The sequence below is a fragment of the Rhamphochromis sp. 'chilingali' genome (genome assembly GCF_963969265.1).
Source record: "Rhamphochromis sp. 'chilingali' genome assembly, chromosome: 1".
Classification (NCBI taxonomy): Eukaryota; Metazoa; Chordata; class Actinopteri; order Cichliformes; family Cichlidae; genus Rhamphochromis; species Rhamphochromis sp. 'chilingali'.
Genome location: NC_137929.1, coordinates 25,161,429 through 25,185,438, shown reverse-complemented (window position 1 = coordinate 25,185,438; position 24,010 = coordinate 25,161,429). Strand labels below are relative to the sequence as shown.

The 24,010-nt window shown below is 40.1% G+C and overlaps 1 protein-coding gene across 2 annotated transcripts; it reads left to right on the top strand.

The window, feature by feature from the left end:
* The first annotated feature begins 1,465 nt into the window (after positions 1-1,465).
* Positions 1,466-23,957, top strand: LOC308410532 (urea transporter 2). Of its 2 annotated transcripts, none has more exons than XM_080903920.1 (8): positions 1,466-1,839; positions 3,158-3,347; positions 3,970-4,029; positions 7,294-7,483; positions 14,030-14,177; positions 21,179-21,310; positions 23,018-23,067; positions 23,446-23,957. In XM_080903920.1, exons 1-8 carry the CDS (start codon positions 1,713-1,715, stop codon positions 23,626-23,628), a joined length of 1,080 nt encoding a protein of 359 aa, XP_080760046.1. In that variant the 5' UTR covers positions 1,466-1,712; the 3' UTR covers positions 23,629-23,957. The 2 variants fall into 2 exon arrangements, with proteins under 2 accessions (XP_080760046.1, XP_080760045.1); XM_080903919.1 differs by having other exon boundaries at positions 3,901-4,029; positions 23,446-23,943.
* Positions 23,958-24,010: the final 53 nt, after the last annotated feature.

Below are 24,010 nucleotides of genomic sequence, written 5' to 3'. Positions count from 1 at the left end.
ACCACAGAAACACAAAAGAGTACAACAAAACCGACACAATGATGTTATGCGCAGATTTTCTGTCTGTCACACATGTTGCACAGTGTTTTTCTACAGACTTCACACACTTCTCTGTGTCACTGTACAAGTTACTTAACAAAACCCATCTGGTGGAACTGTATTTTTCTTCAGAGCAAAGGTCTTTTGGTTGATTCCTCCCACATTTGATCAGTTTTCTGTTACAAGTAACACATTAATGCAGATAAGTCCATACTTTATACTTCACTGTAAGGCTCCACCCTCTGAGTGTGATGTGTTTATGCTCTCTGTGACCTTCACCCTCTGTTAAATTGAGTCTGTAGTAAAGTAAACAGAAAAACCTAACAAGAAGAATAAGAATATGCATATCAGTGCACGAGTGGCTTGTCCTCATGTGCTGTAGACCTGTGGCTGCGTGTGTCTTTATAAAACCACCACATTTGCAGGTCCAGCATTTTCCTTCCTCCTATTACAGTCCACTCGGTTGTGTGTCCATCTGTAGCTCTCTTCCATCGTCTGTGATTGATGAAATGAGCCAAGGAGGAGCAGCGACAAGCAGAGGGAAGTAGATGTATTTATTGAAGCAAATAAAAGATGGATAGAGCGTGGGAGATAGAGGAAGCAAGAAAGAGAGAGAGAGAGAGATGAGCTGTCAGGGGTGCTTGAATGGCACAGCAATTGCCACCTTGCTTTTCTGCTTCAGTTGAAGTGAAAAGATTCACTTTTGGAGATGATATGTGCCATTCTGCTATTGCTTTCACCTGCTCCACTTTGGGCCTGCTAATGGATGTGCAACAACTGCCGTGCATGCACACACACAAGCGCACAACTTGTAATGCAGTCACCACAGAGTCGTGTTCTTTTGTTTCTCAAGCTTAGATGTCAAATCAAAGCATTTTTCCAATATTTAGGTCATTCTGTGAGTTGTAAGCCACTACAAACCTGGAAGTTTTACAGGTATACACACACTTAAAACAGCAATACAAACCTTTCTCTTAACTCAGAGTGGGGGGGGAAAGACTTTTCAAGGCAGCAGTAGTGTCTTGTTATGGCTCTGGTATGGATCTACTTTAAAATGATGTCAACAGGAAGTCAAAAGCAAAGCAAGTGCTGCTCAGAACTTCCAGAACTTGGTGTCAATAACATTTCCTCTCCTATATCTTTCTCAGAGAGGACACAGCAGCACAGAGATCTGGATTATATGTTACACCTTTTGGAAAAGCATCAGATAACATGAGGTCCACAAATGGCTTTACAAATAAGGAAAGGCAAACATTCACACACATGCTGTAATAAAAAGTGGATGAGTAGCTTAAATGAACAAACAATAGGTAATGAGATGTCAGAGTGGGGCTGGCTGAAGAGAGGAGAAAGAGAGGACAAGGTCTTCTTCCTCTGATTTTGTTGGACTTTGTTCGTCTCTGGCACTGTGCTCGAAAGCTGTGTGAATACGTTACCCCCCTGGTTTATAAGTTACCCCCTTAAACCGCACTGGAAAGGGAAGGGGGAGCGAAAGGGAGGCGAAGGAGAGTGGAGATGAACCAGAGGGAGCAGAAGGAAAGAACCAACAGAGGAACAAACACAGACGAGAACAGAACAAAAAGAGTCGCAAATAAGAAGAACCTTGAAGAGTTGCAGCATAATTATTATCCATTTGCCACGTTTTGTATTGGTGTGGCCCAGCAGCTGCAGGGATGTGGATAGAAACCAAAACAGAGATGGAGGAGGCCAGCAGGACGCGTGCCAGCTTCAGTCGGCGTGTGTTGAATGGCCTGCTATTGTGCAGTGGAGACATGGAGCACTTGGATAAGTACATGAAGGGTAGGAAAAAACTCACAATACATGTCATCCAGAAGCCTTTTCTTACAATACTAATCTTAACCCTTTAAAGCCGGTCAGAGCGGGCACGCTCCGTTTTGCGTAATTATTTTTAAATCCCTGTAGAACCAGAACCTCGTAAGCTAGCGCAATAAGTTTTTTGCATATGAAACCGGAGGAGTTGTACTTACATCTGATGCCATCAGCTTGTCCTCGGTCACGGTTTCCTTCCACATATAGCTTTGCAAAAATTGCATAAAAAGCGCTTGCAGGAACAAAAGCACAATATTTGCCGATCCAATCAGCTGTTCGTAACACTTCCCACATTGAAACAGATGTCAGCACGAACGATCGCATGTCTGCCATTTCCTGCCTGAAACCGGAAGTGACGTCATTTCCGCGGAAAATGTAGTTTTTACTTGTAGGCCTTAAAAGCCTATATTGGTGTTTTTAAAAGTCATGTTTGACTTTATGCTTTTCTGAATAGTTTCTCAGATGCTTAGAACTCGAATTGCACTGCTTTAAATAGTTTATTTTGATGCACCTGCTGTTTTCTTTGCAAATTTGCATCATAGGATTGTTTTTCGTTTTTCCTGCAGTGTATATAAAAATTGCTGTATCTCAAAAATAAAACTATAAAGACACTCAAAATAAATTTCCTGTTGTTGTAAACAATTTTTTGCAACTTTTTTGTATTTAAAGTTTTGAGGGATAAGCCTCTTAAATTTCTCCAAGTAGAAATATATGTAAAAAAAAAAAAAAAAAAAAAAAAAAGATTTTAAATTTTTTTGTAGTTTATTGCACTTTTTTGCAATTAATGTAGTTACTATGGACTTAATGCATACATATTATTAAAATATGGGCTATAACAGTTGTATTGATATATAGCACCTTAAAATGCTCCCAAAAATGACACTACAGCATGTAAAAACATAAAGTAAGCTCTGGCAGACTTGGTTCTATGGTAGGTCTTAAAGGGTTAATGTAATTAATCGCAAAACTTTGCCACTAGAGGAAGTGCTAAATTACCATAATTATAAATAAATGATTCAAAAAAGCTTACATCACCATTAAAACACTCAGATGCGACTCCCACAGAGAATACTGTCGCACTTTCTCTCCAACTTGGAACGAAATTATCATTAAAATCCAATTTTGATTCTGCTATAAAACCCTGACTTAGCAACAAGAAATCCAACTGCGGCTGAAATTTTGTAAAAGTTGCACTCGCCTCTTTCAGTCCACTTTTACATCTGCAAGCATCTTGCTGTGAAGTGCTGTTTATTTATAGGGACCCTTTTTTTTCCTCATGTGTCCTCAGACAAGTCATTTGTGCTGCAGCTGGCAGTCTGTGGCCTGAGAGGGGTGACCAGGGTAATTCTGGCCAACAACCCGCTGAGTGGTGGTCTCATCCTGGCTGCCCTGTACTGGGCTTCCCCCTGGCAGGGCCTGCTGGGAACTCTGGGAGTGTTGGCCTCGACGCTAACAGCTGTCATCACAGGACAAGACAGGTGGGATGATATAGAAATGCACAAACACAGGCAACACTACAGAGGCTGAAAGCAGTGAACATTTATGTGTCCATATTTAATGCTTTGGTCATTCTAAAAGCACATAAATAAAACATATCCTCTTTAACCTTTGACCTTGTAATCTACTCAGGTTCGCTATTGATTGGGGCTTCTACTTAAAATTCACAACTATAAGCCCTGCATACACACCACCCTGCATTTATTTTTGAAGCCTTCTCCCTGTATTTATACCATACAAAGTGAAATGTGTTTTTAAGGTTTATAAAACAATTCCAGCTGAACAGGAGATCCTCAAATTTTTAACTTTGACTTGCAGAGAAAATTTAATGTCACCCATGGGCCTCAGCTCATTAACTCAACTGAACATTTTATTTTTCTTGAGAACCCATTAAAATCTATTTAAAGCTTTGTGTTGCATTACAGAAAAAACAGTACAGATTTATTACCTTTCAGGGTTTTTTTTATTTATGTATTTATTTGCAAAATGTAATCGTCATATGTAAATATTCCTGTTCTGTGTCTGCGTGTATAGTGTTGAGGTGGCGGGAGGTCATCATGGTTTTAATGGCATGTTGGTGTCTCTGCTTATGGGAGTGTATAGCTCAGCTGGAGACTGGTACTGGTGGCTCCTGCTGCCTGTCTTCCTGGGGTCGGCAACATGGTAAGAAACACATACACGGACGCATGTGTTTTATATTCCCTTCTTGTGTGTCCATTTTATTATAGTATAGTAGTAGTATTTCCTCAGAGTGCTTTCTCAACTCTCAAGGTTTCTCAAGGTTAATGGTTCAGGTAAGGGAATGGCTGTCATTCATGTTGTCCTTTCAGTCAGATTCTCCAAATTCAAAAGAAGATTTTTCCTTCTGTCTGCAGTCGTTCATATCTTTAATATCTGACTCTGTTTGCAAACTTCCCCATCTTTCTATATGTACTGTACATGTGAAAATCGCGGTCAACAAATATGACACTGATTAATCCAAATATAGCATGAAAGGAGGAGCTGACGTGGAGATGGGTTGCAAAGCAGCTTGGACATGCAAAGCAACCAGAGGCAAGCTATGGCATGTTGCCTAAATAGCATGCTGTAAATGTGAGGTGCCGGTTGAATGCATAGAAAGTGTATCAGCTGAGCCAGCAGTGATGCAGGCTGGCACTTAGATCAGCTGATCTACAGAGATTATATATTCTTTAAAATACATCTTGTTATTTATTGATACATTAGCTACTTGATTCTTTTTAGGGAGTAATTTTCAAGTACCCACCACCTCAGGCGTTTTCCAGACTTTAACAAATGTTAAGGTTGGTGTCATTCAGAAAAAAAAGTAGTTCATCATTATCATTATCATTATTTTCTTATCAAAAATGAACAAAGATGAATTTGTTAAATTTCTCAGTGCAGTAATGTATATTTTAAACAAAGCACATTGGAATAAAGCTTCCCCATCATGAGTTGTCTCTGCTGAGATCTACAGTAGTCAGTCAACAGGATATTCAAGAAAAAGAAGTGACTGCCTCAGTGACAAAACGTGCCTCCCACTGAAAAGTCCAGATAAACATTACAGTGGGGCAAAAAAGTATTTAGTCAGCCACCGATTGTGCAAGTTCCCCCACTTAAAATGATGACAGAGGTCAGTAATTTGCACCAGAGGTACACTTCAACTGTGAGAGACAGAATGTGAAAAAAAATCCATGAATCCACATGGTAGGATTTGTAAGGAATTTATTTGTAAATCAGGGTGGAAAATAAGTATTTGGTCAATGATGGGTTTAGATTTTGTTATTGTCATTTGTATTAAGAAATATTTAACCATGTATGCTTAGAGGTGTATAATCATTTGTAGGTTGAAAGAATGTCTCATCCTAGAAGGTCTGTAACAGCTCTGTGTAGCATGAAGGGGGAGTGCGTTCACTCCCTCTACAGAGTGTTCCGGCATGGATTACACACCTCCTAGGAAAGGCCGTATCTTCTCTTGCTGATATATGGTATAGCAAACACACGTATATCTGTTTAAGTATAAGAGCCTTTTGTTCAGATGGACCGCTAGACTCCTGGCACCAGCTTTGGGGAGTCTTCACAGGGTCACATCTGGACCACACACACACACACACACACACACGCACACACACACACACACACACACACACAGTATTCTTTGTTCACATGTATACCTATGTAAGATGTCATATGTTAATGACCCTATGCATATTCATGTAACCACAATAAAAAGGAGTGCTATGGGGAGCCTGGCTGAGAGTCTGACAGTGGTCAAGTGGTGGAACGACACTTGGCTCCAGGCAGGTCTCCCTCATGCATGGGTAAACCAGAGAACTTTGGTGCCTTGTGTCTTGCTTTTTGCTGCGTAGCAGATTGTCCTTAACGTTCCAGCGAGTAGGTTTATGCTACAAACCTATCAGTCAATAACAAAAATACAACTCAATACTTTGTAACATAACCTTTGTTGGCAATAACAGAGGTCAAACGTTTACTATAGGTCTTTACCAGGTTTGCACACACAGTAGCTGGTATTTTGGCCCATTCCTCCATGCAGATCTTCTCGAGAGCAGTGATGTTTTGGGGCTGTCGCCGAGCAACACGGACTTTCAACTCCCGCCACAGATTTTCTATGGGGTTGAGGTCTGGAGACTGGCTAGGCCACTCCAGGACTTTCAAATGCTTCTTACGGAGCCACTCCTTTGTTGCCCGGGCGGTGTGTTTTGGATCATTGTCATGTTGGAAGACCCAGCCTCGTTTCATCTTCAAAGTTCTCACTGATGGAAGGAGGTTTTGGCTCAAAATCTCACGATACATGGCCCCATTCATTCTGTCCTTAACACGGATCAGTCGTCCTGTCCCCTTGGCAGAAAAACAGCCCCATAGCATGATGTTTCCACCCCCATGCTTCACAGTAGGTATGGTGTTCTTGGGATGCAACTCAGTATTCTTCTTCCTCCAAACACGACGAGTTGAGTTTATACCAAAAAGTTCTACTTTGGTTTCATCTGACCACATGACATTCTCCCAATCCTCTGCTGTATCATCCATGTGCTCTCTGGCAAACTTCAGACGGGCCTGGACATGCACTGGCTTCAGCAGCGGAACACGTCTGGCACTGCGGGATTTGATTCCCTGCCGTTGTAGTGTGTTACTGATGGTGACCTTTGTTACTTTGGTCCCAGCTCTCTGCAGGTCATTCACCAGGTCCCCCCGTGTGGTTCTGGGATCTTTGCTCACCGTTCTCATGATCATTTTGACCCCACGGGATGAGATCTTGCGTGGAGCCCCAGATCGAGGGAGATTATCAGTGGTCTTGTATGTCTTCCATTTTCTGATGATTGCTCCCACAGTTGATTTTTTCACACCAAGCTGCTTGCCTATTGTAGATTCACTCTTCCCAGTCTGGTGCAGGTCTACAATACTTTTCCTGGTGTCCTTCGAAAGCTCTTTGGTCTTGGCCATGGCGGAGTTTGGAGTCTGACTGTTTGAGGCTGTGGACAGGTGTCTTTTATACAGATGATGAGTTCAAACAGGTGCCATTCATACAGGTAACGAGTGGGGGACGGAAAAGCTTCTTACAGAAGACGTTACAGGTCTGTGAGAGCCAGAGATTTTCCTTGTTTGAGGTGACCAAATACTTATTTTCCACCCTAATTTACGAATAAATTCTTTACAAATCCTACCATGTGAATTCATGGATTTTTTTTCACATTCTGTCTCTCACAGTTGAACTGTACCTCTGGTGCAAATTACTGACCTCTGTCATCATTTTAAGTGGGGGAACTTGCACAATCGGTGGCTGACTAAATACTTTTTTGCCCCACTGTATACACTTTCTGGGTTTTCCTTTTGTCTATTTCATTTCTAAATGAAATAGACAAAATAGTAATATTTCTAATTACTTCTTCCTTACTCTTTTCATTTTTTCAGTGTCTTTCTGTTTAGTGGACTCTCATCGTTTTTAGACCGCTGGGACTTGCCTGCTGCCGTGTTTCCCTTCAACATTATTATCATCCTCTACCTCCTGTGTACTGGCCCAGAACACCCCTATTTTCCACACCACTCAATAAAACCACCAGGGGCCCTGGAGCCCAATGCTACAGAGCTCATAGCATTACAGGTAAAGAATATGTAAAACCTCTGAACTGGGATTCTGTCTGATAAATACTGTAGAAGTAATTACGTGAAGGTACAGAGAGGCAACTATAATCTGGAATCAACAACTAAAACCTTGAGATATGGAATAAGAATGACCAAAATACTGAAGGCTACATTGTAACTAGGGATGGGTATTGATAAGATTTTCACAATTCCGATTCCATTTTCTGTTTAACGAATCGATTCTTTATCGATTTTTTTTTTTAAATAAAGAGAACACTAAGGTCGATTAGCTTACAACTTTGTTTTATATCTTCTCTTTGAACAAGATAGAAATTTAGGAGTAACATGGCCTTACAAACCCAGCAGTGAGATCTTAAGAGATCCACAGCCAACGGCTTTTCAATGGGGTGTCACAGGGTCCCCAGGAAAAAAAATAGTAAATGAAAAATTATAAAATAAATATTCTTCTGTAGCAATAACAAAGTATAACATAAAGTATTCAGTAGCAATTACACAAGAATATCCAGTAATGTCCCTGCCTACAATTAAACACGTTCACTTACCGAAAATCGGGGGTATCTCCTGTGGCAAATGGGTGCAAGCCTTTGACCACAAACTTAGACGAATGTCACCGAGCAGTGACTATCCTGGCCTGAAAGGAGACGCTACCGGTAGACTGCAGCGAGAACTGCCAGCATCTGAGCCAGACTCTGTCTGTCTCTCTCATCATGGTCGCCTAAATGCACAGCAATGGCAGGTTTTGTAATAAGGCAGATCGCGCTAACATAATATGCACTGTTAGTTGATTATTTACCTGCCGCATTAACGGGAGAGGACGTGCAAACGTTACCGCTGCTGCTGGGTTGAGATTCACGAGTCCGGAGCGGAATTAAAAACTTCATTTAAGGTCATCGTGTGTTTTGTGAGCAAATGCTTTTGCATATTCGTAGTGTTTCCTCCCTTAAATGAAATATCTACTTTGCAAGTATTGCAAGTTGCCCTGTTGTCATCCGTTCTCGTAAAGTATAACCAAACTTTTGAGCGTTTGAGCCGCCATGTTTCCTGCCAGGTAAATGACGCTCCGCAACGTGGTGACGTCATTCGGGGCGACTGGAATCGATAAGGGAATCGATTGCAAAAATGGCAAACAATTCCAAGGAATTGAAACAGTGGGAACCGGTTCTCAACAAGAACCGGTTTTCGATACCCATCCCTAATTGTGACAGATTTTTATACCTGTCACTCTTTTGATTTTTGATTTACTTTCATACTGGGACAGAAAGTCTAACACAATGAAAATGAATTGTTCATTTGTCTCATATCATCTAGCCATGTCCAGGTGCATTATTTGCCTCAGGCCTTAGCTCCCTGAAGTTGTCCAAATGTTTTCTGTGAAACTGTGAAAATTATTGAGACTGATTTCTGCATATTCAAGTTTATGTTAGAGTTGACATCTTGGTTTTCAGTCTGACTGTGTTGGCTCAGTCCTACTGGCACAATCACCCATTATATCCTGTCTATTCACTCAGGTGCCATTTCCTAGAGTATGAAGTACTGTTTATTGCTATTTCATTACAAAAAGAGACATTTCTGTTTTCTGGCTGTCCTCACTGATATAATTAGAACTATTGAAACTATTAAAACGGATTATGAAATAAATGTGTTAAGTGTCATATAAGCTATAAACAGTACATAAAAAAAAAAATCTAAATCTCTAACATCTTGCATAACCAAATAACTGTCTTTCGTGCGAGCCTAATTTCACTGGCACTAGTGATACTGTTAACTTCAGTGATAATTATCACACAGGAGAGTCAGATTTACAGTAACATTACTTTGAGACGAGGATCATTTAATGATCCAGAACACAGGTGGGCTGTGCTCAATGCATTAGGAGAACTTTATTACAGCACTATATCTCATTGATGCCATTAGGAGTTTATTAGTATCCCACACATATAAAAGCAAGTCACACTTTCTTAAAATGTGTCTCTCTGCTGAGAGTTAATGGTGCTGTGAGACTAGTAGAGAGGAAACTAATATTCTTATCCAGGATGTGCCAGAGGGGTAAATATTAAATAGTGAAAATATGCTGGCAAAGACGATTTTTAAAGATTTGGAGTCCAGCAGTGAATGCATTCGAAGTGCACCATGGGAAAAGTTTTAATTAATTTTAGTATGATCCCATTTTCTTCTAGATAGACAAATGCATATATATGAAAAAATTATAAGTGCAATTACTGGACAAGGTTGTACAGTTTGTACAATTTTAACCCACACTTGGAAACAACATGAATGCAGGATGGAGCCATGCCTTCATTTTTTTTTTCCCACCAAATGTTGATCTTACCATCCAAATGTTGCAGCATTAATCAAGGCTCATCAAAACAGGCAATGTTTTTCCACTTTTCTCTTGCCTCTCTACATTGTTCAAGGTTTTCAGAGTTACCTTGGCTGTAAAGAGTGGACGCTGTTACTGTTTCCTTCCTATCGGTTTGCAGCTTTGTGGCCATTCTCCGCTGACATCTGGCGTTAACAAAACATTTTCCCTTCAGTGATCTAATAGGTAAAGTCGCTTTCTTGGACCATTCTCTGTAAACCCTAAAGGTGGTTTTCCAGGAAAATCCCAGCAGATCAGCATTTTCTGAGATCCTAAGACCAGTGCATCTGGTGCAAACAATGATGGAACATTAAAAGTCACTTAAATCAGCTTTCCTCTCTCTGATATTTCTTCTTTCTTCTCTCTCATGTCTAAATATACTGAGAGCTTTTAATGAGATTGGCTAATTAGATATTTATTTTACTAAGCAGCAGAACAGGTGTACCTAACAAAGGAGACAGGGAGTGCCTAATCACTCCACTTTAAGTCCCACCAGCACATTAGCCACTTGATTGGTTTTATGAAATTCTGCCTGAGAAGTATCAAACTACGTGATGGTTAAATGGATTTCTGTTACTGATGAGCTGACATCATGAGGACTTCCACTAGAGATGCTGCTCATTTGCAGTCACAAACGGAAATATTAGAAGTTGGTAGGATATATAATGAAGAAAAAAAAGAGACAGAAACTAAGCTTAACTAAGGCCAGGGTTATCCTAAGAGTGCGCATCATGTTGCAGCCTGGTCTCCAGAGTGAACAAGTAACTGGGAGCACTATATGCATAAGAGCAGCCAGCTATGACTCACCAGTTACTTAGCAACAGTCAGTGGTGGCGCTCCTGTTTGGAAATTATAATGAGTCAAAACTGTTTCAACGGATGATTTTTGCTGGGAGAATGTGATTGCACAGGTTAAGCTCTTTATAAAGGTTACGGTTTTAATTGTATTCTTTTCCGTTTCTATGGAGAGAAAGGGCTTGGACTTGTGATGAATGGTTTAAATATCAGGTTCCCAGTAAGTTTGGGAGTAGGTGGGTGGGCTGAGGTGGGGGTTCATGGGGATTTGGGAACTTGGGGCTCAGCAGTCAGGGACAAAAAGACAAAACAAAGTGAGAACTTACTCCTGAATTTGAAGCTGAAAGTATAGTAGACTGTCTACAAGTTGCTGAACAGTGTACCTTTGTAAGGAATTTATTTCCTTTCATCTCTTGAATTCAAATGAAAGGCACTTACCTTGAGCTGCTTCTCACAAGACAGGAATCCAGACTCTCACCAGCTGCTGTGTTCGGCTTTTGATCTCAGTGAGCCAGCTGGCATCTCAGCACTTACACAGCGACTGAATTTAAATTCGATCTTTGGCAGACCCAATCAGGTGACCCAAATCAGAAAAGCTTTGTGGTCATGTGGATATTATAATGTCTTAACAGCTAGGTTTATGCTCTAATGACAATTTGGCAGTTTAAAAATATACAGTCTATACAAAAATATTTTGTATAGACTCACACAGAGAAACACCAAATACGCTGGCATGACATCAGGTCACTGACTTGATCATGGAAGAATATCCAGTTTCTTTGTGTTGAGAAACTCCTGTGTTGTCATTGCAGTATGCTTTGTGTCATTACCATTGTACTGTGAAACTCTGTCAGATTAATTTTGCAGCATTTGGCTGAAACTGAGCAGAAAGTAAAGCCCTGCACACTTGAGAACTCATCCAGTTATTTCTGTCATCATCAGCAAACACATAATTTCCACTTGCAGCCATTCATGAGGACATCTCATGATTGTGGATTCTGACAGTGATGTGACTGCTTTCTCAAGAGTGTCCTTGACTGGTGGAAGGGGGGTTTTATATCAAAGGAAGTAATTTACAGTCATCAAGGTTGAGGGCCAAATTATCAGCTAACTTGCATTATTTTTAATTTTTATTTCTCATGTTACCAAAGCACACTCGTAGTCAGCACAGACTGCTTTCTCAACGAAACTGGAGCTCCAGATTCTCTCCTGGGCTGTTAGTACAATTAACCTCACAGCAATTCATGCTGTTTGTCAGATAACCAGCACCACAAACATGGTCAAAAGGTGCAGGTTAGTGACTCCAATTAGCCGAGGTTATGTCTAGAAGATAACCGAGAGCATAGTTTGAACCCACTTGTCAAACAAAGAGGACAAAAAGGAGTTATGCATTAACAAGCCCAATAACCCATGCATGACCTCAAGCCTTAATTCGGTTTATGTAAATATTTTATCCCATGTTGGGCAACATGCTGGTGTGATGGCACTCTTGCCTCGCAGCAAGAAATTTCGGGAAATGAATCCACCATCAGGCCGAGGGTCTTTCTGTGTGGAGTTTGCATCTTCTCCCCGTGTCTGCATGGGTTCTCTTTGGGTACTCTGGCTTCCCCCCCACAGGCCTGAGACATGTAGTTAGGTTAATTGGTGACTGTAAATTATCCATAGGTGAATATGTGAATGCAAATAGTTGTCTGTCTCTCGCCTTATGGCAAATGGGATAGGCCACTCATGACCCAGATAATCAGAAGAAAAGGGATTGATTTTATCCCATGTGTTGTTGCCACAAAAGAGAAAATGACATATAGATACCAAATGCATTAGGCAGTAGTCAGGTGAGGCACAGCTGCAGGAGAAGCCAACGCACCGGAGCTGCATCGGCTCACCACGCCGTCCTGCGTAAATAGCACTGGGTCCTGAGTGTGTGTTGTGGTTGGTGAAGTATTTGGCGGTGATCTGGAAAACTGCACCCGAGTATTGTTAAAACAGCAACCGTGAATAAAGTATGCTGGAAAGCATGAACGTGTGGTCGGGTCTGCCGTGGATTTATTACACCAGCTTAACGCATATGCAAATTTGTTTCAGTTTTTGTGCATGACTTTGCTTCATTATTTCTTTAAGAAAATAACAAAACACTGATGGCAGGGACATGACCTTAGAAGACCTGTAAGCAGGCTTCCTGGTATGAAGCTATCTGACAGAGACTACAGACTGAAGTTGTTTCTTCTTTTTTGTAGCACATTGCCTAAAGTGCATTTCTGTACACGACGATATGCAAAGTAACTGCAAAGTTGTATAAACTAGATTAGCCATGCTGCCAGCCGTCAGCCCTGTAAGGTGTCCTGAATATGGAGTCAAGATTTACACACGATTCCATGAACAAGCATCACATCCCGTGGCACAGTTTGTCCCTCACACTAAATAATTACTTTCCACAACTTTCAGCTCCATCACCTCAGATTCTTTTTTTCAGTTTTTTCCCCCACATATCAAAGTTTCTCCATCTTTCCCTCCTTCAGACATATTTCATTGTTTCCTTTCTGATTCACTCCATCTGTCTGTCTTTCATCGCATAAAAAGCTGTTCCTTTAACTTAATAGATTCCCTTTTTGTTTGTTACTTATGAGATTTACACCCTCTAAACCGTTCTTTTCATCTCTGTGCCTCTCTTCCTTCCAGTCTGTTTCCCTGCTCTGCTGTGCAAATCTCCTTCCTCCTTTCTTCCTTCTTTATCTCTCTCCTTCCCTTTAGTTTACAACGAACAAGGTCACTGTGACCCTGTCCCATCCTCATATTCCTTGCTACTTCTTCTTTCCTCTTCCTAATTTCCCCATTTTTATCCAGTATTTATTTTCTGTTGCTCTCTGTTTTACTTTTCTTCCATCAGTCTTCCTCCTCCATTCTTTCTTTCACTCATGTTTCCTCTGGTTCTCTCCAGAGATGGTGATGACGTCGATCCTATTTATATTTGATGTCTTCGGCTTCAGTCAGTCTGCTGAGGATGGTGCTCTGGCTGCACTTCACTGACAGTGTATTTAATCTTGCACAAACACACACGCATACACAGGCACGCATGCAAGAGTTACAGCAATATAATGAAAGACCGTTTATGACTTCTAAATATCCGCGACAGGCAGGTGCACCAGCACATCACCATGGAAACTCTTCATTTAACTGGTTTGGATGCAGCACGGGTGTGTGTGAATGTTGGTAAAAAAAAAAATGCTGATTTAAGCTGCAAGAAAGTCACTGAGGTTATTTCAACCATTGTGTTATTATGTTTTTGTGAGAGTGTTTCTGCTCTTGCAACTTATATAAATTCTGTGTAATGCTCTTCAGTATGCTAGGTAATAAAAGCAAAGCAAATAATCCCCTAAGTCCTCTCTTTGTCCAGGTAATACGTGGCATCCCTCTTGGAGTGGGTCAGATCTTTGCCTGTGGGGACCTGGGACCGTCCCTTCTCATCTTGGGAGCAGTTTTCCTCTACTCCCCCTTGCTCGCTGTCCATGCTCTGCTGGGATCCGCAGTAGGAACGCTGACCGGTTGGTTTCAATCTGTGTGCTCATGTGGCTGCGTGGGAGGAGTGGGAGAGAGAAAAGTGTTATTGCATTTGTTTGTGCATCATACAAATGCACCACTCACAATAAATCCCAATTTAACACAGTCTTCAGTGATACTGGGATCAACTTGTCAGCATTTCATTGTATGATACATCACCTTAGAGCTCACCACTTACAGGGAACTCCTAAACTTCACAGTAAAATGTGAGGAGGTGAGTATTACTGTGTGAAAATAGTTGTGTAACAATGTCCTCAGTGGCTCTGGGGTACCATTTCCAAGCATGAGACAATATTTATGATAGAAAGCCAGCAGTACAAACTATTTATGCTTACTGAGGGGAGAAGTAAACATCACAAGGTAGTTTTGTTTGTGTTATGGGGGGGTAGAAGGATCCAATTTACCTTCACAAAGGACTTAAAGTCTGCCTTTTTTGAGCCTATTAGGCCTTTCTTGAAAACATTGTAAATATAAGACACAAAACACAAAGAGAAATACAGCCTCAGTCAGACTGAAAATTGGAGTAGCTCATGGTTCCCTACAGAGCTGCTCTAGGTCTGTTTCATGCTCTGACGTCTGTGATTTTACAAATTGTGAATCCATTGTTTATCCATATGAACCTGCTTTAGTTTACTTTAGGAAAAATGCACACATTGGACAGGTTGCAAATCAATTACAAGGCTGGAAGACACAGATTATTCATATTCTTATTCACACAATTATCCTACAGTAATTTACATGCCTTGAGATTGATACCCAGGTGGAAGCATGATGATAATCCCAACTGAGTCATTAACATTTACACATAATATACTGGAAAACTCTGTTTATATTAACAATATTAACAGATTTGGCCTAAAAGCTATGCTTTATCGTGCTTTACTGGTTTGTGAAACAGTGTGTCAAAGTTGGTGTTACGCATGTAGTCACACCTGTGCCCAAAAGCAAAATGCAATACCTCTGCCAGGACCTGAAGACGTAAATGTCTGCATGCGAAGTGTCAAATGAAAGTGTGTTGTAATGAGTTCAGTTTCAGGTTATGTTCATGCATCTCTCTGAAATTAAGACATGTCAGCAGCAGATATATAAATAAGAAACTGTTAGCAGCAGCAGCTTGTGCGCACGAAGCTAAATAAAACACAAAGCAATTAGCCATGCAGAGCACTAATACTGCTGGCTTATATACACACCCACGGGGCTGTGGCACAGTGTTCTTCTGATATCTGCTTCACTCTGACTCTGTTTACACAAAAGAATGAGAAACGCTGGACGTTCAGCACTGATTCCAGCCACATCTATGTAACTTTAGTAAAGTGTCCTAAAATACTGTGTGTGTGTGTGTGTGTGTGTGTGTGTGTGTGTGTGTGTGTGTGTGTGTGTGTGTGTGTGTGTGTGTGTGTGTGTGTGTGTGTCTACATCATGTGTGTTTGTAGCTATGAGTCATACAGAATAAAAAAAAGAAGAGTGGGAGTGAGCTGGTACAGCTACACACTCACACAAACCTGTGGACACATGCTAACAGTGGCAGGGACATACACACAGGAGTGCAGAAACACACAAACACAAACAACCACACAGACTGCTGCAATAAAAACAACGGTGTGATGGGAAAGTAATCAAAGGGATGTGACTATAATGAGATTGTGTAGGAGACAGAGCCAAGAGGAAGCAGCCTGATGTAGCGTAGCAGCTAAATGCAGACAGACAAAATGCCAAAGTCTCTCTCACTGCTATTTGTGCATTCTCTCTTTTTTCTGTGATCCATTCTTCTTTCCTTCATTTCTTTGTAATGCGGCTTTTGCTCTTAGTGATTTTAGAATTTTAGTCATATTTTAGCCATATTAAGCTATTTGAAGTATTTTATTAACATGAAAGTCACTCACTTTTGTCTCTGTCATTTAGACACCTGTAATTTCGGGCTCCATCAGAAAGATTTTAGCTGCTGCAAAACCCAAAATTTAGCCGCTAGCCTAAAATATGCTCTTATCCAGCAAACAATCCTGTTCCTAATTTTAAATGCTGTTGTTACTGCAATTGGCTTACTATACATCTGCCAGGTGACAAATCTCTCAAAAAAGAATAAAACTAAACTTAATTTATTATTTTTGTACTTTTTGTCTACAAAAGTCTGATGTATCAGATTCCTCTGCATCACAGATCTCCACAGTTGTTCTTAACTACTAAACTATACTGTATATACAGTCATGAGAAAAGTTCATAACATTTACTGTGTAATTATAAGCATCATTTAACCTCTTGGTATTGTTTGGTGAACCAGAAGCTCTGAATAAATGTAAAATGGACACCCACACCGAAAGAAAAGAAGCCACAGCGGCAACAATTGAGACAGTTGAGAGTGTGAATAAGTGCTACAAGGTTAAACTTACAACTGAATCCTGTTCAGCAGAGAATTAGAACAAGAATAGAAGGATCAGTGTCAGGAGACAAAACATGGAGATGGAGAATTGAGAAAGGGTATAATAAGTTTTGAAGGGAAAGTAAGGATAAGGCGTGACCTGAGTAAATGAAATAAAAAAGTGACAGGGAGAGAAACAACAAAAGACCTTGTATCATTATTTGGACAAGATAAGTAAACCGATAATCTTTTGTGATATACAAAAAAACCTGTATAATTCATCTATGGACTAAATGTCACCATTTTATTTCTTTGTTTGTTTGTTTAGGTTTTGTTTTGTACTTACAAAGTATGAAATCAGTGACAAAAACATAAATAAAAACAAAAAAAATGACTGTAGTGCTAAATGTGTAAAGACCAAATGGCAGGCAGGTGGCAGATGTTCAGAAATGTGTAATTTATTGACAGGCCGATGAAATCATTGAGGCTGTCTCAGCTTAACAGCTTCATCGCCTTTTAATGTCTTCAGAAGGAGGCAGAAAGATACAGAAGCATGGGTCAGACTTGGAGAGGAGAGAGTGTGAGGACATTTTTAGAGCTGTCATTCAAAGGATTGTGCTGTAAACTAGTCCCATGAGGGATTTCAGGAGGAGGAGATCAGGGGCTGTATGTAGGCCATAGCCTGTCTACCTTCTGCTGCATTCATATTGTGTATCAGGTACAGGAGGAAAGAAAAAGTGAGGCATCAGAGAAGTCAACTACGGTTCACTCTTAACTCTGGGTTCTTTCATCAAAAGATTTTTCATCAAATCTCACATCTGCATTTGTGATTTTGCATAGCGTAGCATCAGGAGAACAAAAGAAAGGAGGAAGAAGGATGTTTATTTGTGACATGAAGTATAATGTTGTAATGCATAGGGATGTTTAAAATATATCAAATTAGAGTGTAAAGTAAACGGCAACACCTGCTTTTGTGATTTTATTTAGGCTCTTGGCAGAATTATGGTCAAACTGTACACCAGTGGTCTTGAGTAAGACCTTCGGGTATTACATAAGAAGCTTAACGACATACATGAAGTATTTTCTGTGAATGGCTGAGCTGAACAGTCGGAAATTTCTGTTTATAAAGTCAAAGCATGTTTCTATTAAATTTCATAGTAATAATAGAATAATGGAAATTTCCAAAGGTATGATGATTTCCAGCAAATAACTGTAGCAATAATCATGAATCAGGCCAGCAAAAAGAAAAACTGCCCATTTCTACTATATTTCATAGTAATATTGTTTTCACATTTTTATTCCATTATTACCATGTTATTACCAAGCTGTAATATAAAGTACTACTAAAGCTAAGATAAATAATTCCATCTGATGCTTAGACTGTTGAACCCTAGAGAGTATTAACATTTGAGTCCACAATTTTCCCCCTTAAAAACATCAAAGGATGCGTCACTAGTTGCATGAAGCCCAGAGGATCAGCGCCTCCAGAATTACTTTCATGGGTATAGCCACTAAAAATATTGGGGTGGCACACCTGAAACAGAATTTCCAGCTTTATTATGCTGTTCCTGCCTCTCACCCTACGGTACCTAGGATAGCGCAGAATTATTACCAACATAGGACGGTCTTGTCAGGAGGGCCCACTGGGTGGGAAAGGAAATTTAGGAGGCAAATACCAAAATACCAAGTTAGACATTATGCAAAGTTCGTATGAGTTCATTGCGATAAATTTCTCCACCATTTAGTCTTTTTGCAAGTCACTGTTAATGGAGGAATGTGAAAAAGAAATGGGAGGAGAGGAGAAAAAAAGAGAGGGGACATACTGGATTTAATATGATATGAATACTCATTCTGACTCATTCTGATAGCACAGATGACATCAGAAAGAGAGTTTCACATCCAGAAACACACAAGAATAAAGACGTAAAAACAGTAAAAAAAAAAATTTAGTATCCGCCAGGGACTTTCTCCATCAAAGCTATTAGTCTTTAATGGTGTAGAAAGAGACCAAGTGGGAAAAGGAGGAGTGATCAAACAATGAAGGGAACAAGAAAAGTACTGCGTGTGAGAAACAAAAGAAAATGGTTGGAATAAAAGATGGAGAGTGTGAAAGGAAGCAGAGACAAGAGGGGAGTGAAGCGTTTAACGAGCAGCTGCTGAAGGAGGTGGCCGTAAAAACAGAAAAAGCAAACGGGAGTGGAAGCCAATAGTCTAGCAGACACAGAGTAAGGAAGCACCACAGGGGTGTGGTCAGTCTGCTTCAGGTCCAGACTGCCAAACTGCTGCTGCCAATGCCTTGTAATAAGGAAATCAATCACAGCACTGCCTGAGGGTCATTAATCTACAGACGAGCCACCAAAATTGATAGTTCCTTATAAAATACAGTCTGTAAAACCAGCATCAAAGCGACCACGCACAGTCGCCATGCATTTACACTGTGTATTATCTTTCATTTTCAGGCATTAAAATGAAAATGGCTGAAAGATAAAAAATAAAAATGTACTTAGCAAAGTGGAGCTCATCCAACTTAGTGCACATGTGTGTAAATGATTTATAAGAAGAGCAAATGGAGGATTAAAGGGTCACTCCTCACAACCAGACCGTGTTCAGTTATTTATTTTATAATATTCGACATATCCAGACAGTTAAAAATCCATCACTCCTACTACAGGGCTCGTGCAATATGCACTCTTTTTATCCAGTTTATATAGTCACTTGCATTAGATCTGAGGGAAGGCACTGGGGATTAGACACAATATTGGTGTGGCTCTTGGAATGGAAATATTTCAGAAGCTGGTGGATTATCACGCTATTTTTCACATTGATGAACAGAATTTGGGCATAATGTGTCCTAATGACTTACAGGTTAAGCTTGTTGTTAACGAGTACACGATAGATTGCCATGAAAGCTGATATTGGTATGTCCTTGAAATGAATATTAATTATTTCGATTGTGTCCTAACTATTAATCTGCAATCTACAACAGGTCAACATTTGAATATGTCCAATACTGTAATTAGATTATCTCCTGACATACTAATTAGCAATTGCTGGCATTCTGCTGATGGATTGGGATGCATTACATTAAAAGGTGTTTATCTACATGAGGGAAGTGAACATGCAGCCATTGCAAATTAGGTATATGACAATGGAGCAAAGTTTAAATAATCAATCAGGAAACAATCTAACACAAAAACTTTTCCAAAAGGTCAGATCTGCTCCAAATGTAAGGTTGAAGATGCATCCATCCAGCTCCATCTGTTGCCTTCCTCTTATCTGATTCAGGGTTACAGGTGGGCTGAGGTTATTCTGGGTCGAGAGGTGGGGTACACCGTGTACAGGTGACCAAGCTATTGCAGAACTAACACAAACAGACAACTGTTCACACTCATATTCCGGGGTACACGAAGAGAACCCACATAGACAGAGAGGAAACAATCAAACTCCACATAGAAAAGCCTCAACCAGTCAGTGGATTGTGCGCCACAACACTGTGTTGCAATACTTTTTTCTTTTTTTTTACATTTCAACAAAGGTTAAATATTTCAGAGAAATGTTAACTGTCATGCTCACTGATTCTGGAAAAAAAAACTTGTTGGCCTTTGCAGACGAACTCAGTGGCTCTACGTGTTCTTACTTCATTGTATTGAAATTGTTATTCTCCCTCAAGAAGGTTAGGAGACATTGTGCAGCTGGTGCCGGAGGCCAGGGAGAAAAAATGTCAGTGCTTTTGGCCCTGCAGAGATTTATCTGGGCCAGCATGCCCCCTGTGTTTGCTTTTAGTTTCAGCGTCACACTGTTGTGGATATCGCGTGTGCACGTGAGTCAGAGGCAAGGCATTGACCTTGTCTTAATCCACCTGCCTTCTTGACATCAAACTCAGAATGAATTAATCTCTCGTGATGAAGATTTGAATGTTATTCTCTGTTTCAAATCTAAAACTGCATGTCACTGATATGTTAAGTGTTAAGAAAATGTAATAGGCAGATTCCCTTTGGTGTGGCCCCATTCGACATACAGTGGCTCAATTCAACCTGCAATATTCTGGAATACAATAGACAAAGCAGGCAAACTGGCAGCGGTTACCTTAGTGATGCATCATATTCTGTAAACCCAGTTACACAAGACTTTAAAATACTAACTGCTCTTCTAGGAGCTTCAGTGAAATGTTGATATTTAGTGACATTTGTTCTCTAATCTGTGCTTTTCTCTTATTTTTGTATCTTGATTGTATATATATTCTCCTGTTTGCTATTTATTCTTGCTGTCCACTATTTATATTTTATTGCTGTGGAGCACCCACAATTTCATTATACATGTACAATGACAATAAAGGCCGATTCTATTCTATTCTACTCTGGACCAGTTTTTGTCTCTTCCTGTGTGTTGATTTGAAGTAGCAGCCAGGAAACATTAAAATGTCCTTATTAGGTTACACGCAAATTACACGTTGCACTGAGAGCAGCCACACAATAGTGTGCATGTAGCACCACCACATGGACAGTTATTTAGTACTTCAGCTTGTCAGTGATGGATACAGTAATTAATTGTTATTTGTGTATTTCCACTTGTGTTATTACCATATTTGTGAACAAGTGTGACTCATTCATTGGCTCTTGTGTGTGGCAGGTTTGTCCATGGCAGTGCGTCATGAATCTCTGTACTCAGGTCTGTCAGGGTTTAATGGAGCTCTGGGCTGCATGGCTGTTGGAGGATTCTTCATCTTCAGCTTGTGGACGCACCTCTTTGCTATCGCCAGTGGTAACACAGACACACAGACACACACAGGCACAGTTATTATCTGTTGTCTCAAGTATCTAATGGCAGTTAAATGACGCTGTAGTTACATAACAAATGATGTAAGATGGCATTTAAGTACAAATTTATTCTGGGGGATGCTCTTCTCTTGCCATTGTGTATACTCTAATATGCACAATAGCTTTCGCCTTAGAAAAAGCGCCCTACCAAACAAGTACCTTGGGTATCAGGAATGTGGTGGGAAATCTGACAAATGGAATATGTGGAGTTACCTGCTGTGGTGACGCCTTTTAAATAAGAGAACAGCTTAAAATGGCTTTCAACAGCAATACAACAATATTGTTTCCCATTTTTAAAATAATATGTTCTTGAAATGAAGTGGCCTTCCTTGTATTTGTCTTACAGAATTAATAAAACAGCAAAACAATATTTTTGCTTGTGTAATTGTGAGTCTCAGTACTTAAATATGCCACTGGAGGGCATCAAAGGTTTTATTACTGGTCCAAATGTAAGATTCCCATTGCCTCTGTCCATGGTGCTGAAGCATTAAAGCAGGCTGTCACTTAGCTTTAACCCTTTAAACCAGATGTGGACAACTCCAGGCCTCAAGGGCCGGTGTCCTGTAGGTTTTAGATGTATCCTTGACCCAACACAGCTGATTTAAATGGCTAAATGACCTCCTCAACATGTCTTGATGTTCTCCAGAGGCCTGGTAATGAAATAATCATTTGATTCAGGTGTGTTCACCCAGGGTGATATCTAAAACCTGCAGGACACCGGCCCTTGAGGCATGGAGTTGCCCACCCCTGGGTTAAAGCAGTCAAATGTATTTATTTTTTTTAAATTAATCTTGATAATGTGGGTAAAAAGTTTTCATGTGTCGAAAACCTGATAGTAATAAAGAAATACTCACAGCAACCAACTTACTTTGAGAGGAAATTGAGGTCAAACAAACAAGACCCATTTACATGGGTCTCTGAGATAGTCACCCGTTTGAATGAAAGGCCTCTTTTTTGTGCATTTATGTAATTTGCTCAATGTGCTGATATCCTTTGACTCATCAAAATGTCACTTACTCCATCACAGCTCTTCTCAGTGAATCATCACTAAATGAATTCTTTTGTTGATCATTCTGATGTTGAATCATCCCTCCTTAAGAAGAATATGGCATGTCTCCATTAATGACCACATACGTATGAAATAAACAGCTTATTTAACCCGCAGTCACTCCATTTATGTACATACACTACTTCCACTTTCCTGTCATTAATTCAGTTTATTTCCCCCTTTTCTACATTATCCCTCTACTTATTACTGCTCCTCTCCTTTTTTCCTCTCCTTCATGCTGAATAGCTGTAATTACACTGAACAATTATTTCTAATTGTGTCAGTTATAAGCTGGAAAGGCATTCTGAATAGACAGATTATCTTTCTATTCAGAATGTGTTTCCTTTTCAAACCTTTAACACATAAATACAGAATAAAATTGCAGCTCAGGCAAAAAGCGGTACTGACCCCTCTGAAAAGGGACCTAATCTGCTCACATTAGGTAAATTGGCCTTACGTGGAGCTGGTACTGTGTCTACTGTCAGGAGAAAGTGCGACTAAATACCACAGAGCAGTATGTGAGACAGAAACCTGGAGAGTGATAGGGAGTGAACATGTGGAGCATATATTTGACCTAATCTTTTATTTTTCTCCCGTCCGCAGCCTTCTTCTCTGCATATGCTGACATTGCTTTGAGCAATTTGATGGGAACTGTGAGTACACACAGAGGCCTTTCACAACCCTTTTCACATTTTTGATCCCACGCTTGCAAGCTTGGCTTCTTATGTGTTATACTCTGTAGAACTTCCAATTCTTCCAAAGTAGGATATAACTTTCAAATTGATTGGAACTCGATTGTGAAATTTAAATCACTTTCTTTAGCCTTAAATGTGTTTACAGGAGCCACCAAATGTAACTAAAATAACTATAACTTTCAAATAAGTAGTTACAATCTAAAAACATTATGGATTCAGTGTCCTAAAAGCTTGCATATATATAGAAGGAGAATTTCCAAAAGCAGTGGACATGAAATTTTGTCTCACTTCAGTCTTATTCATTATTAAAGATCCTCTCTCTTTTTTTCTGCCAAGGTTGGTCTGCCAGCATGCAGCTGGGCAGCTACTCTGGTGGCCACACTGATGTTGCTGTTGACCGGCAGTTTAGCAGCGTACCGCATCCCGACTGGTCAAGTGAGAGCTCCTGAACGCAACCTGCAGTTGCAAAGCCAATGGGAAGCTGGAAACACCGAAGAAAGGGAGAGCGCAGATGTGTAGCGTGAGGATAGACATGCACCTGTGTACGCAGCACTGTATCTGGACTGTCATGTTGTTAGCTGGATGGAGTAGACCATAAAAGTTTTAGGTAAACATTCTCATGTCAGCATAGGCTTGTTAAAGATGGTGAACACTTTACTGAACACTTTAAGGAGGAGTTCATTCTATATTTTGCCCACAGTGTGGCAATTAAGGCACAGTAGTGAATTGATCAGTTGTCTTTACATAAATGTATGTATTCAAACCTGACCATTTCTATTAAATATGTCAAATATTCCACTCTGATTAGCCCCCTGTATTATTTTCCTCAAATGACACACAAAGCCGACAGAAACAGGCACTTTAAAGGGAAAGAAAACCTCTTTTAATAAGCATGAAAATC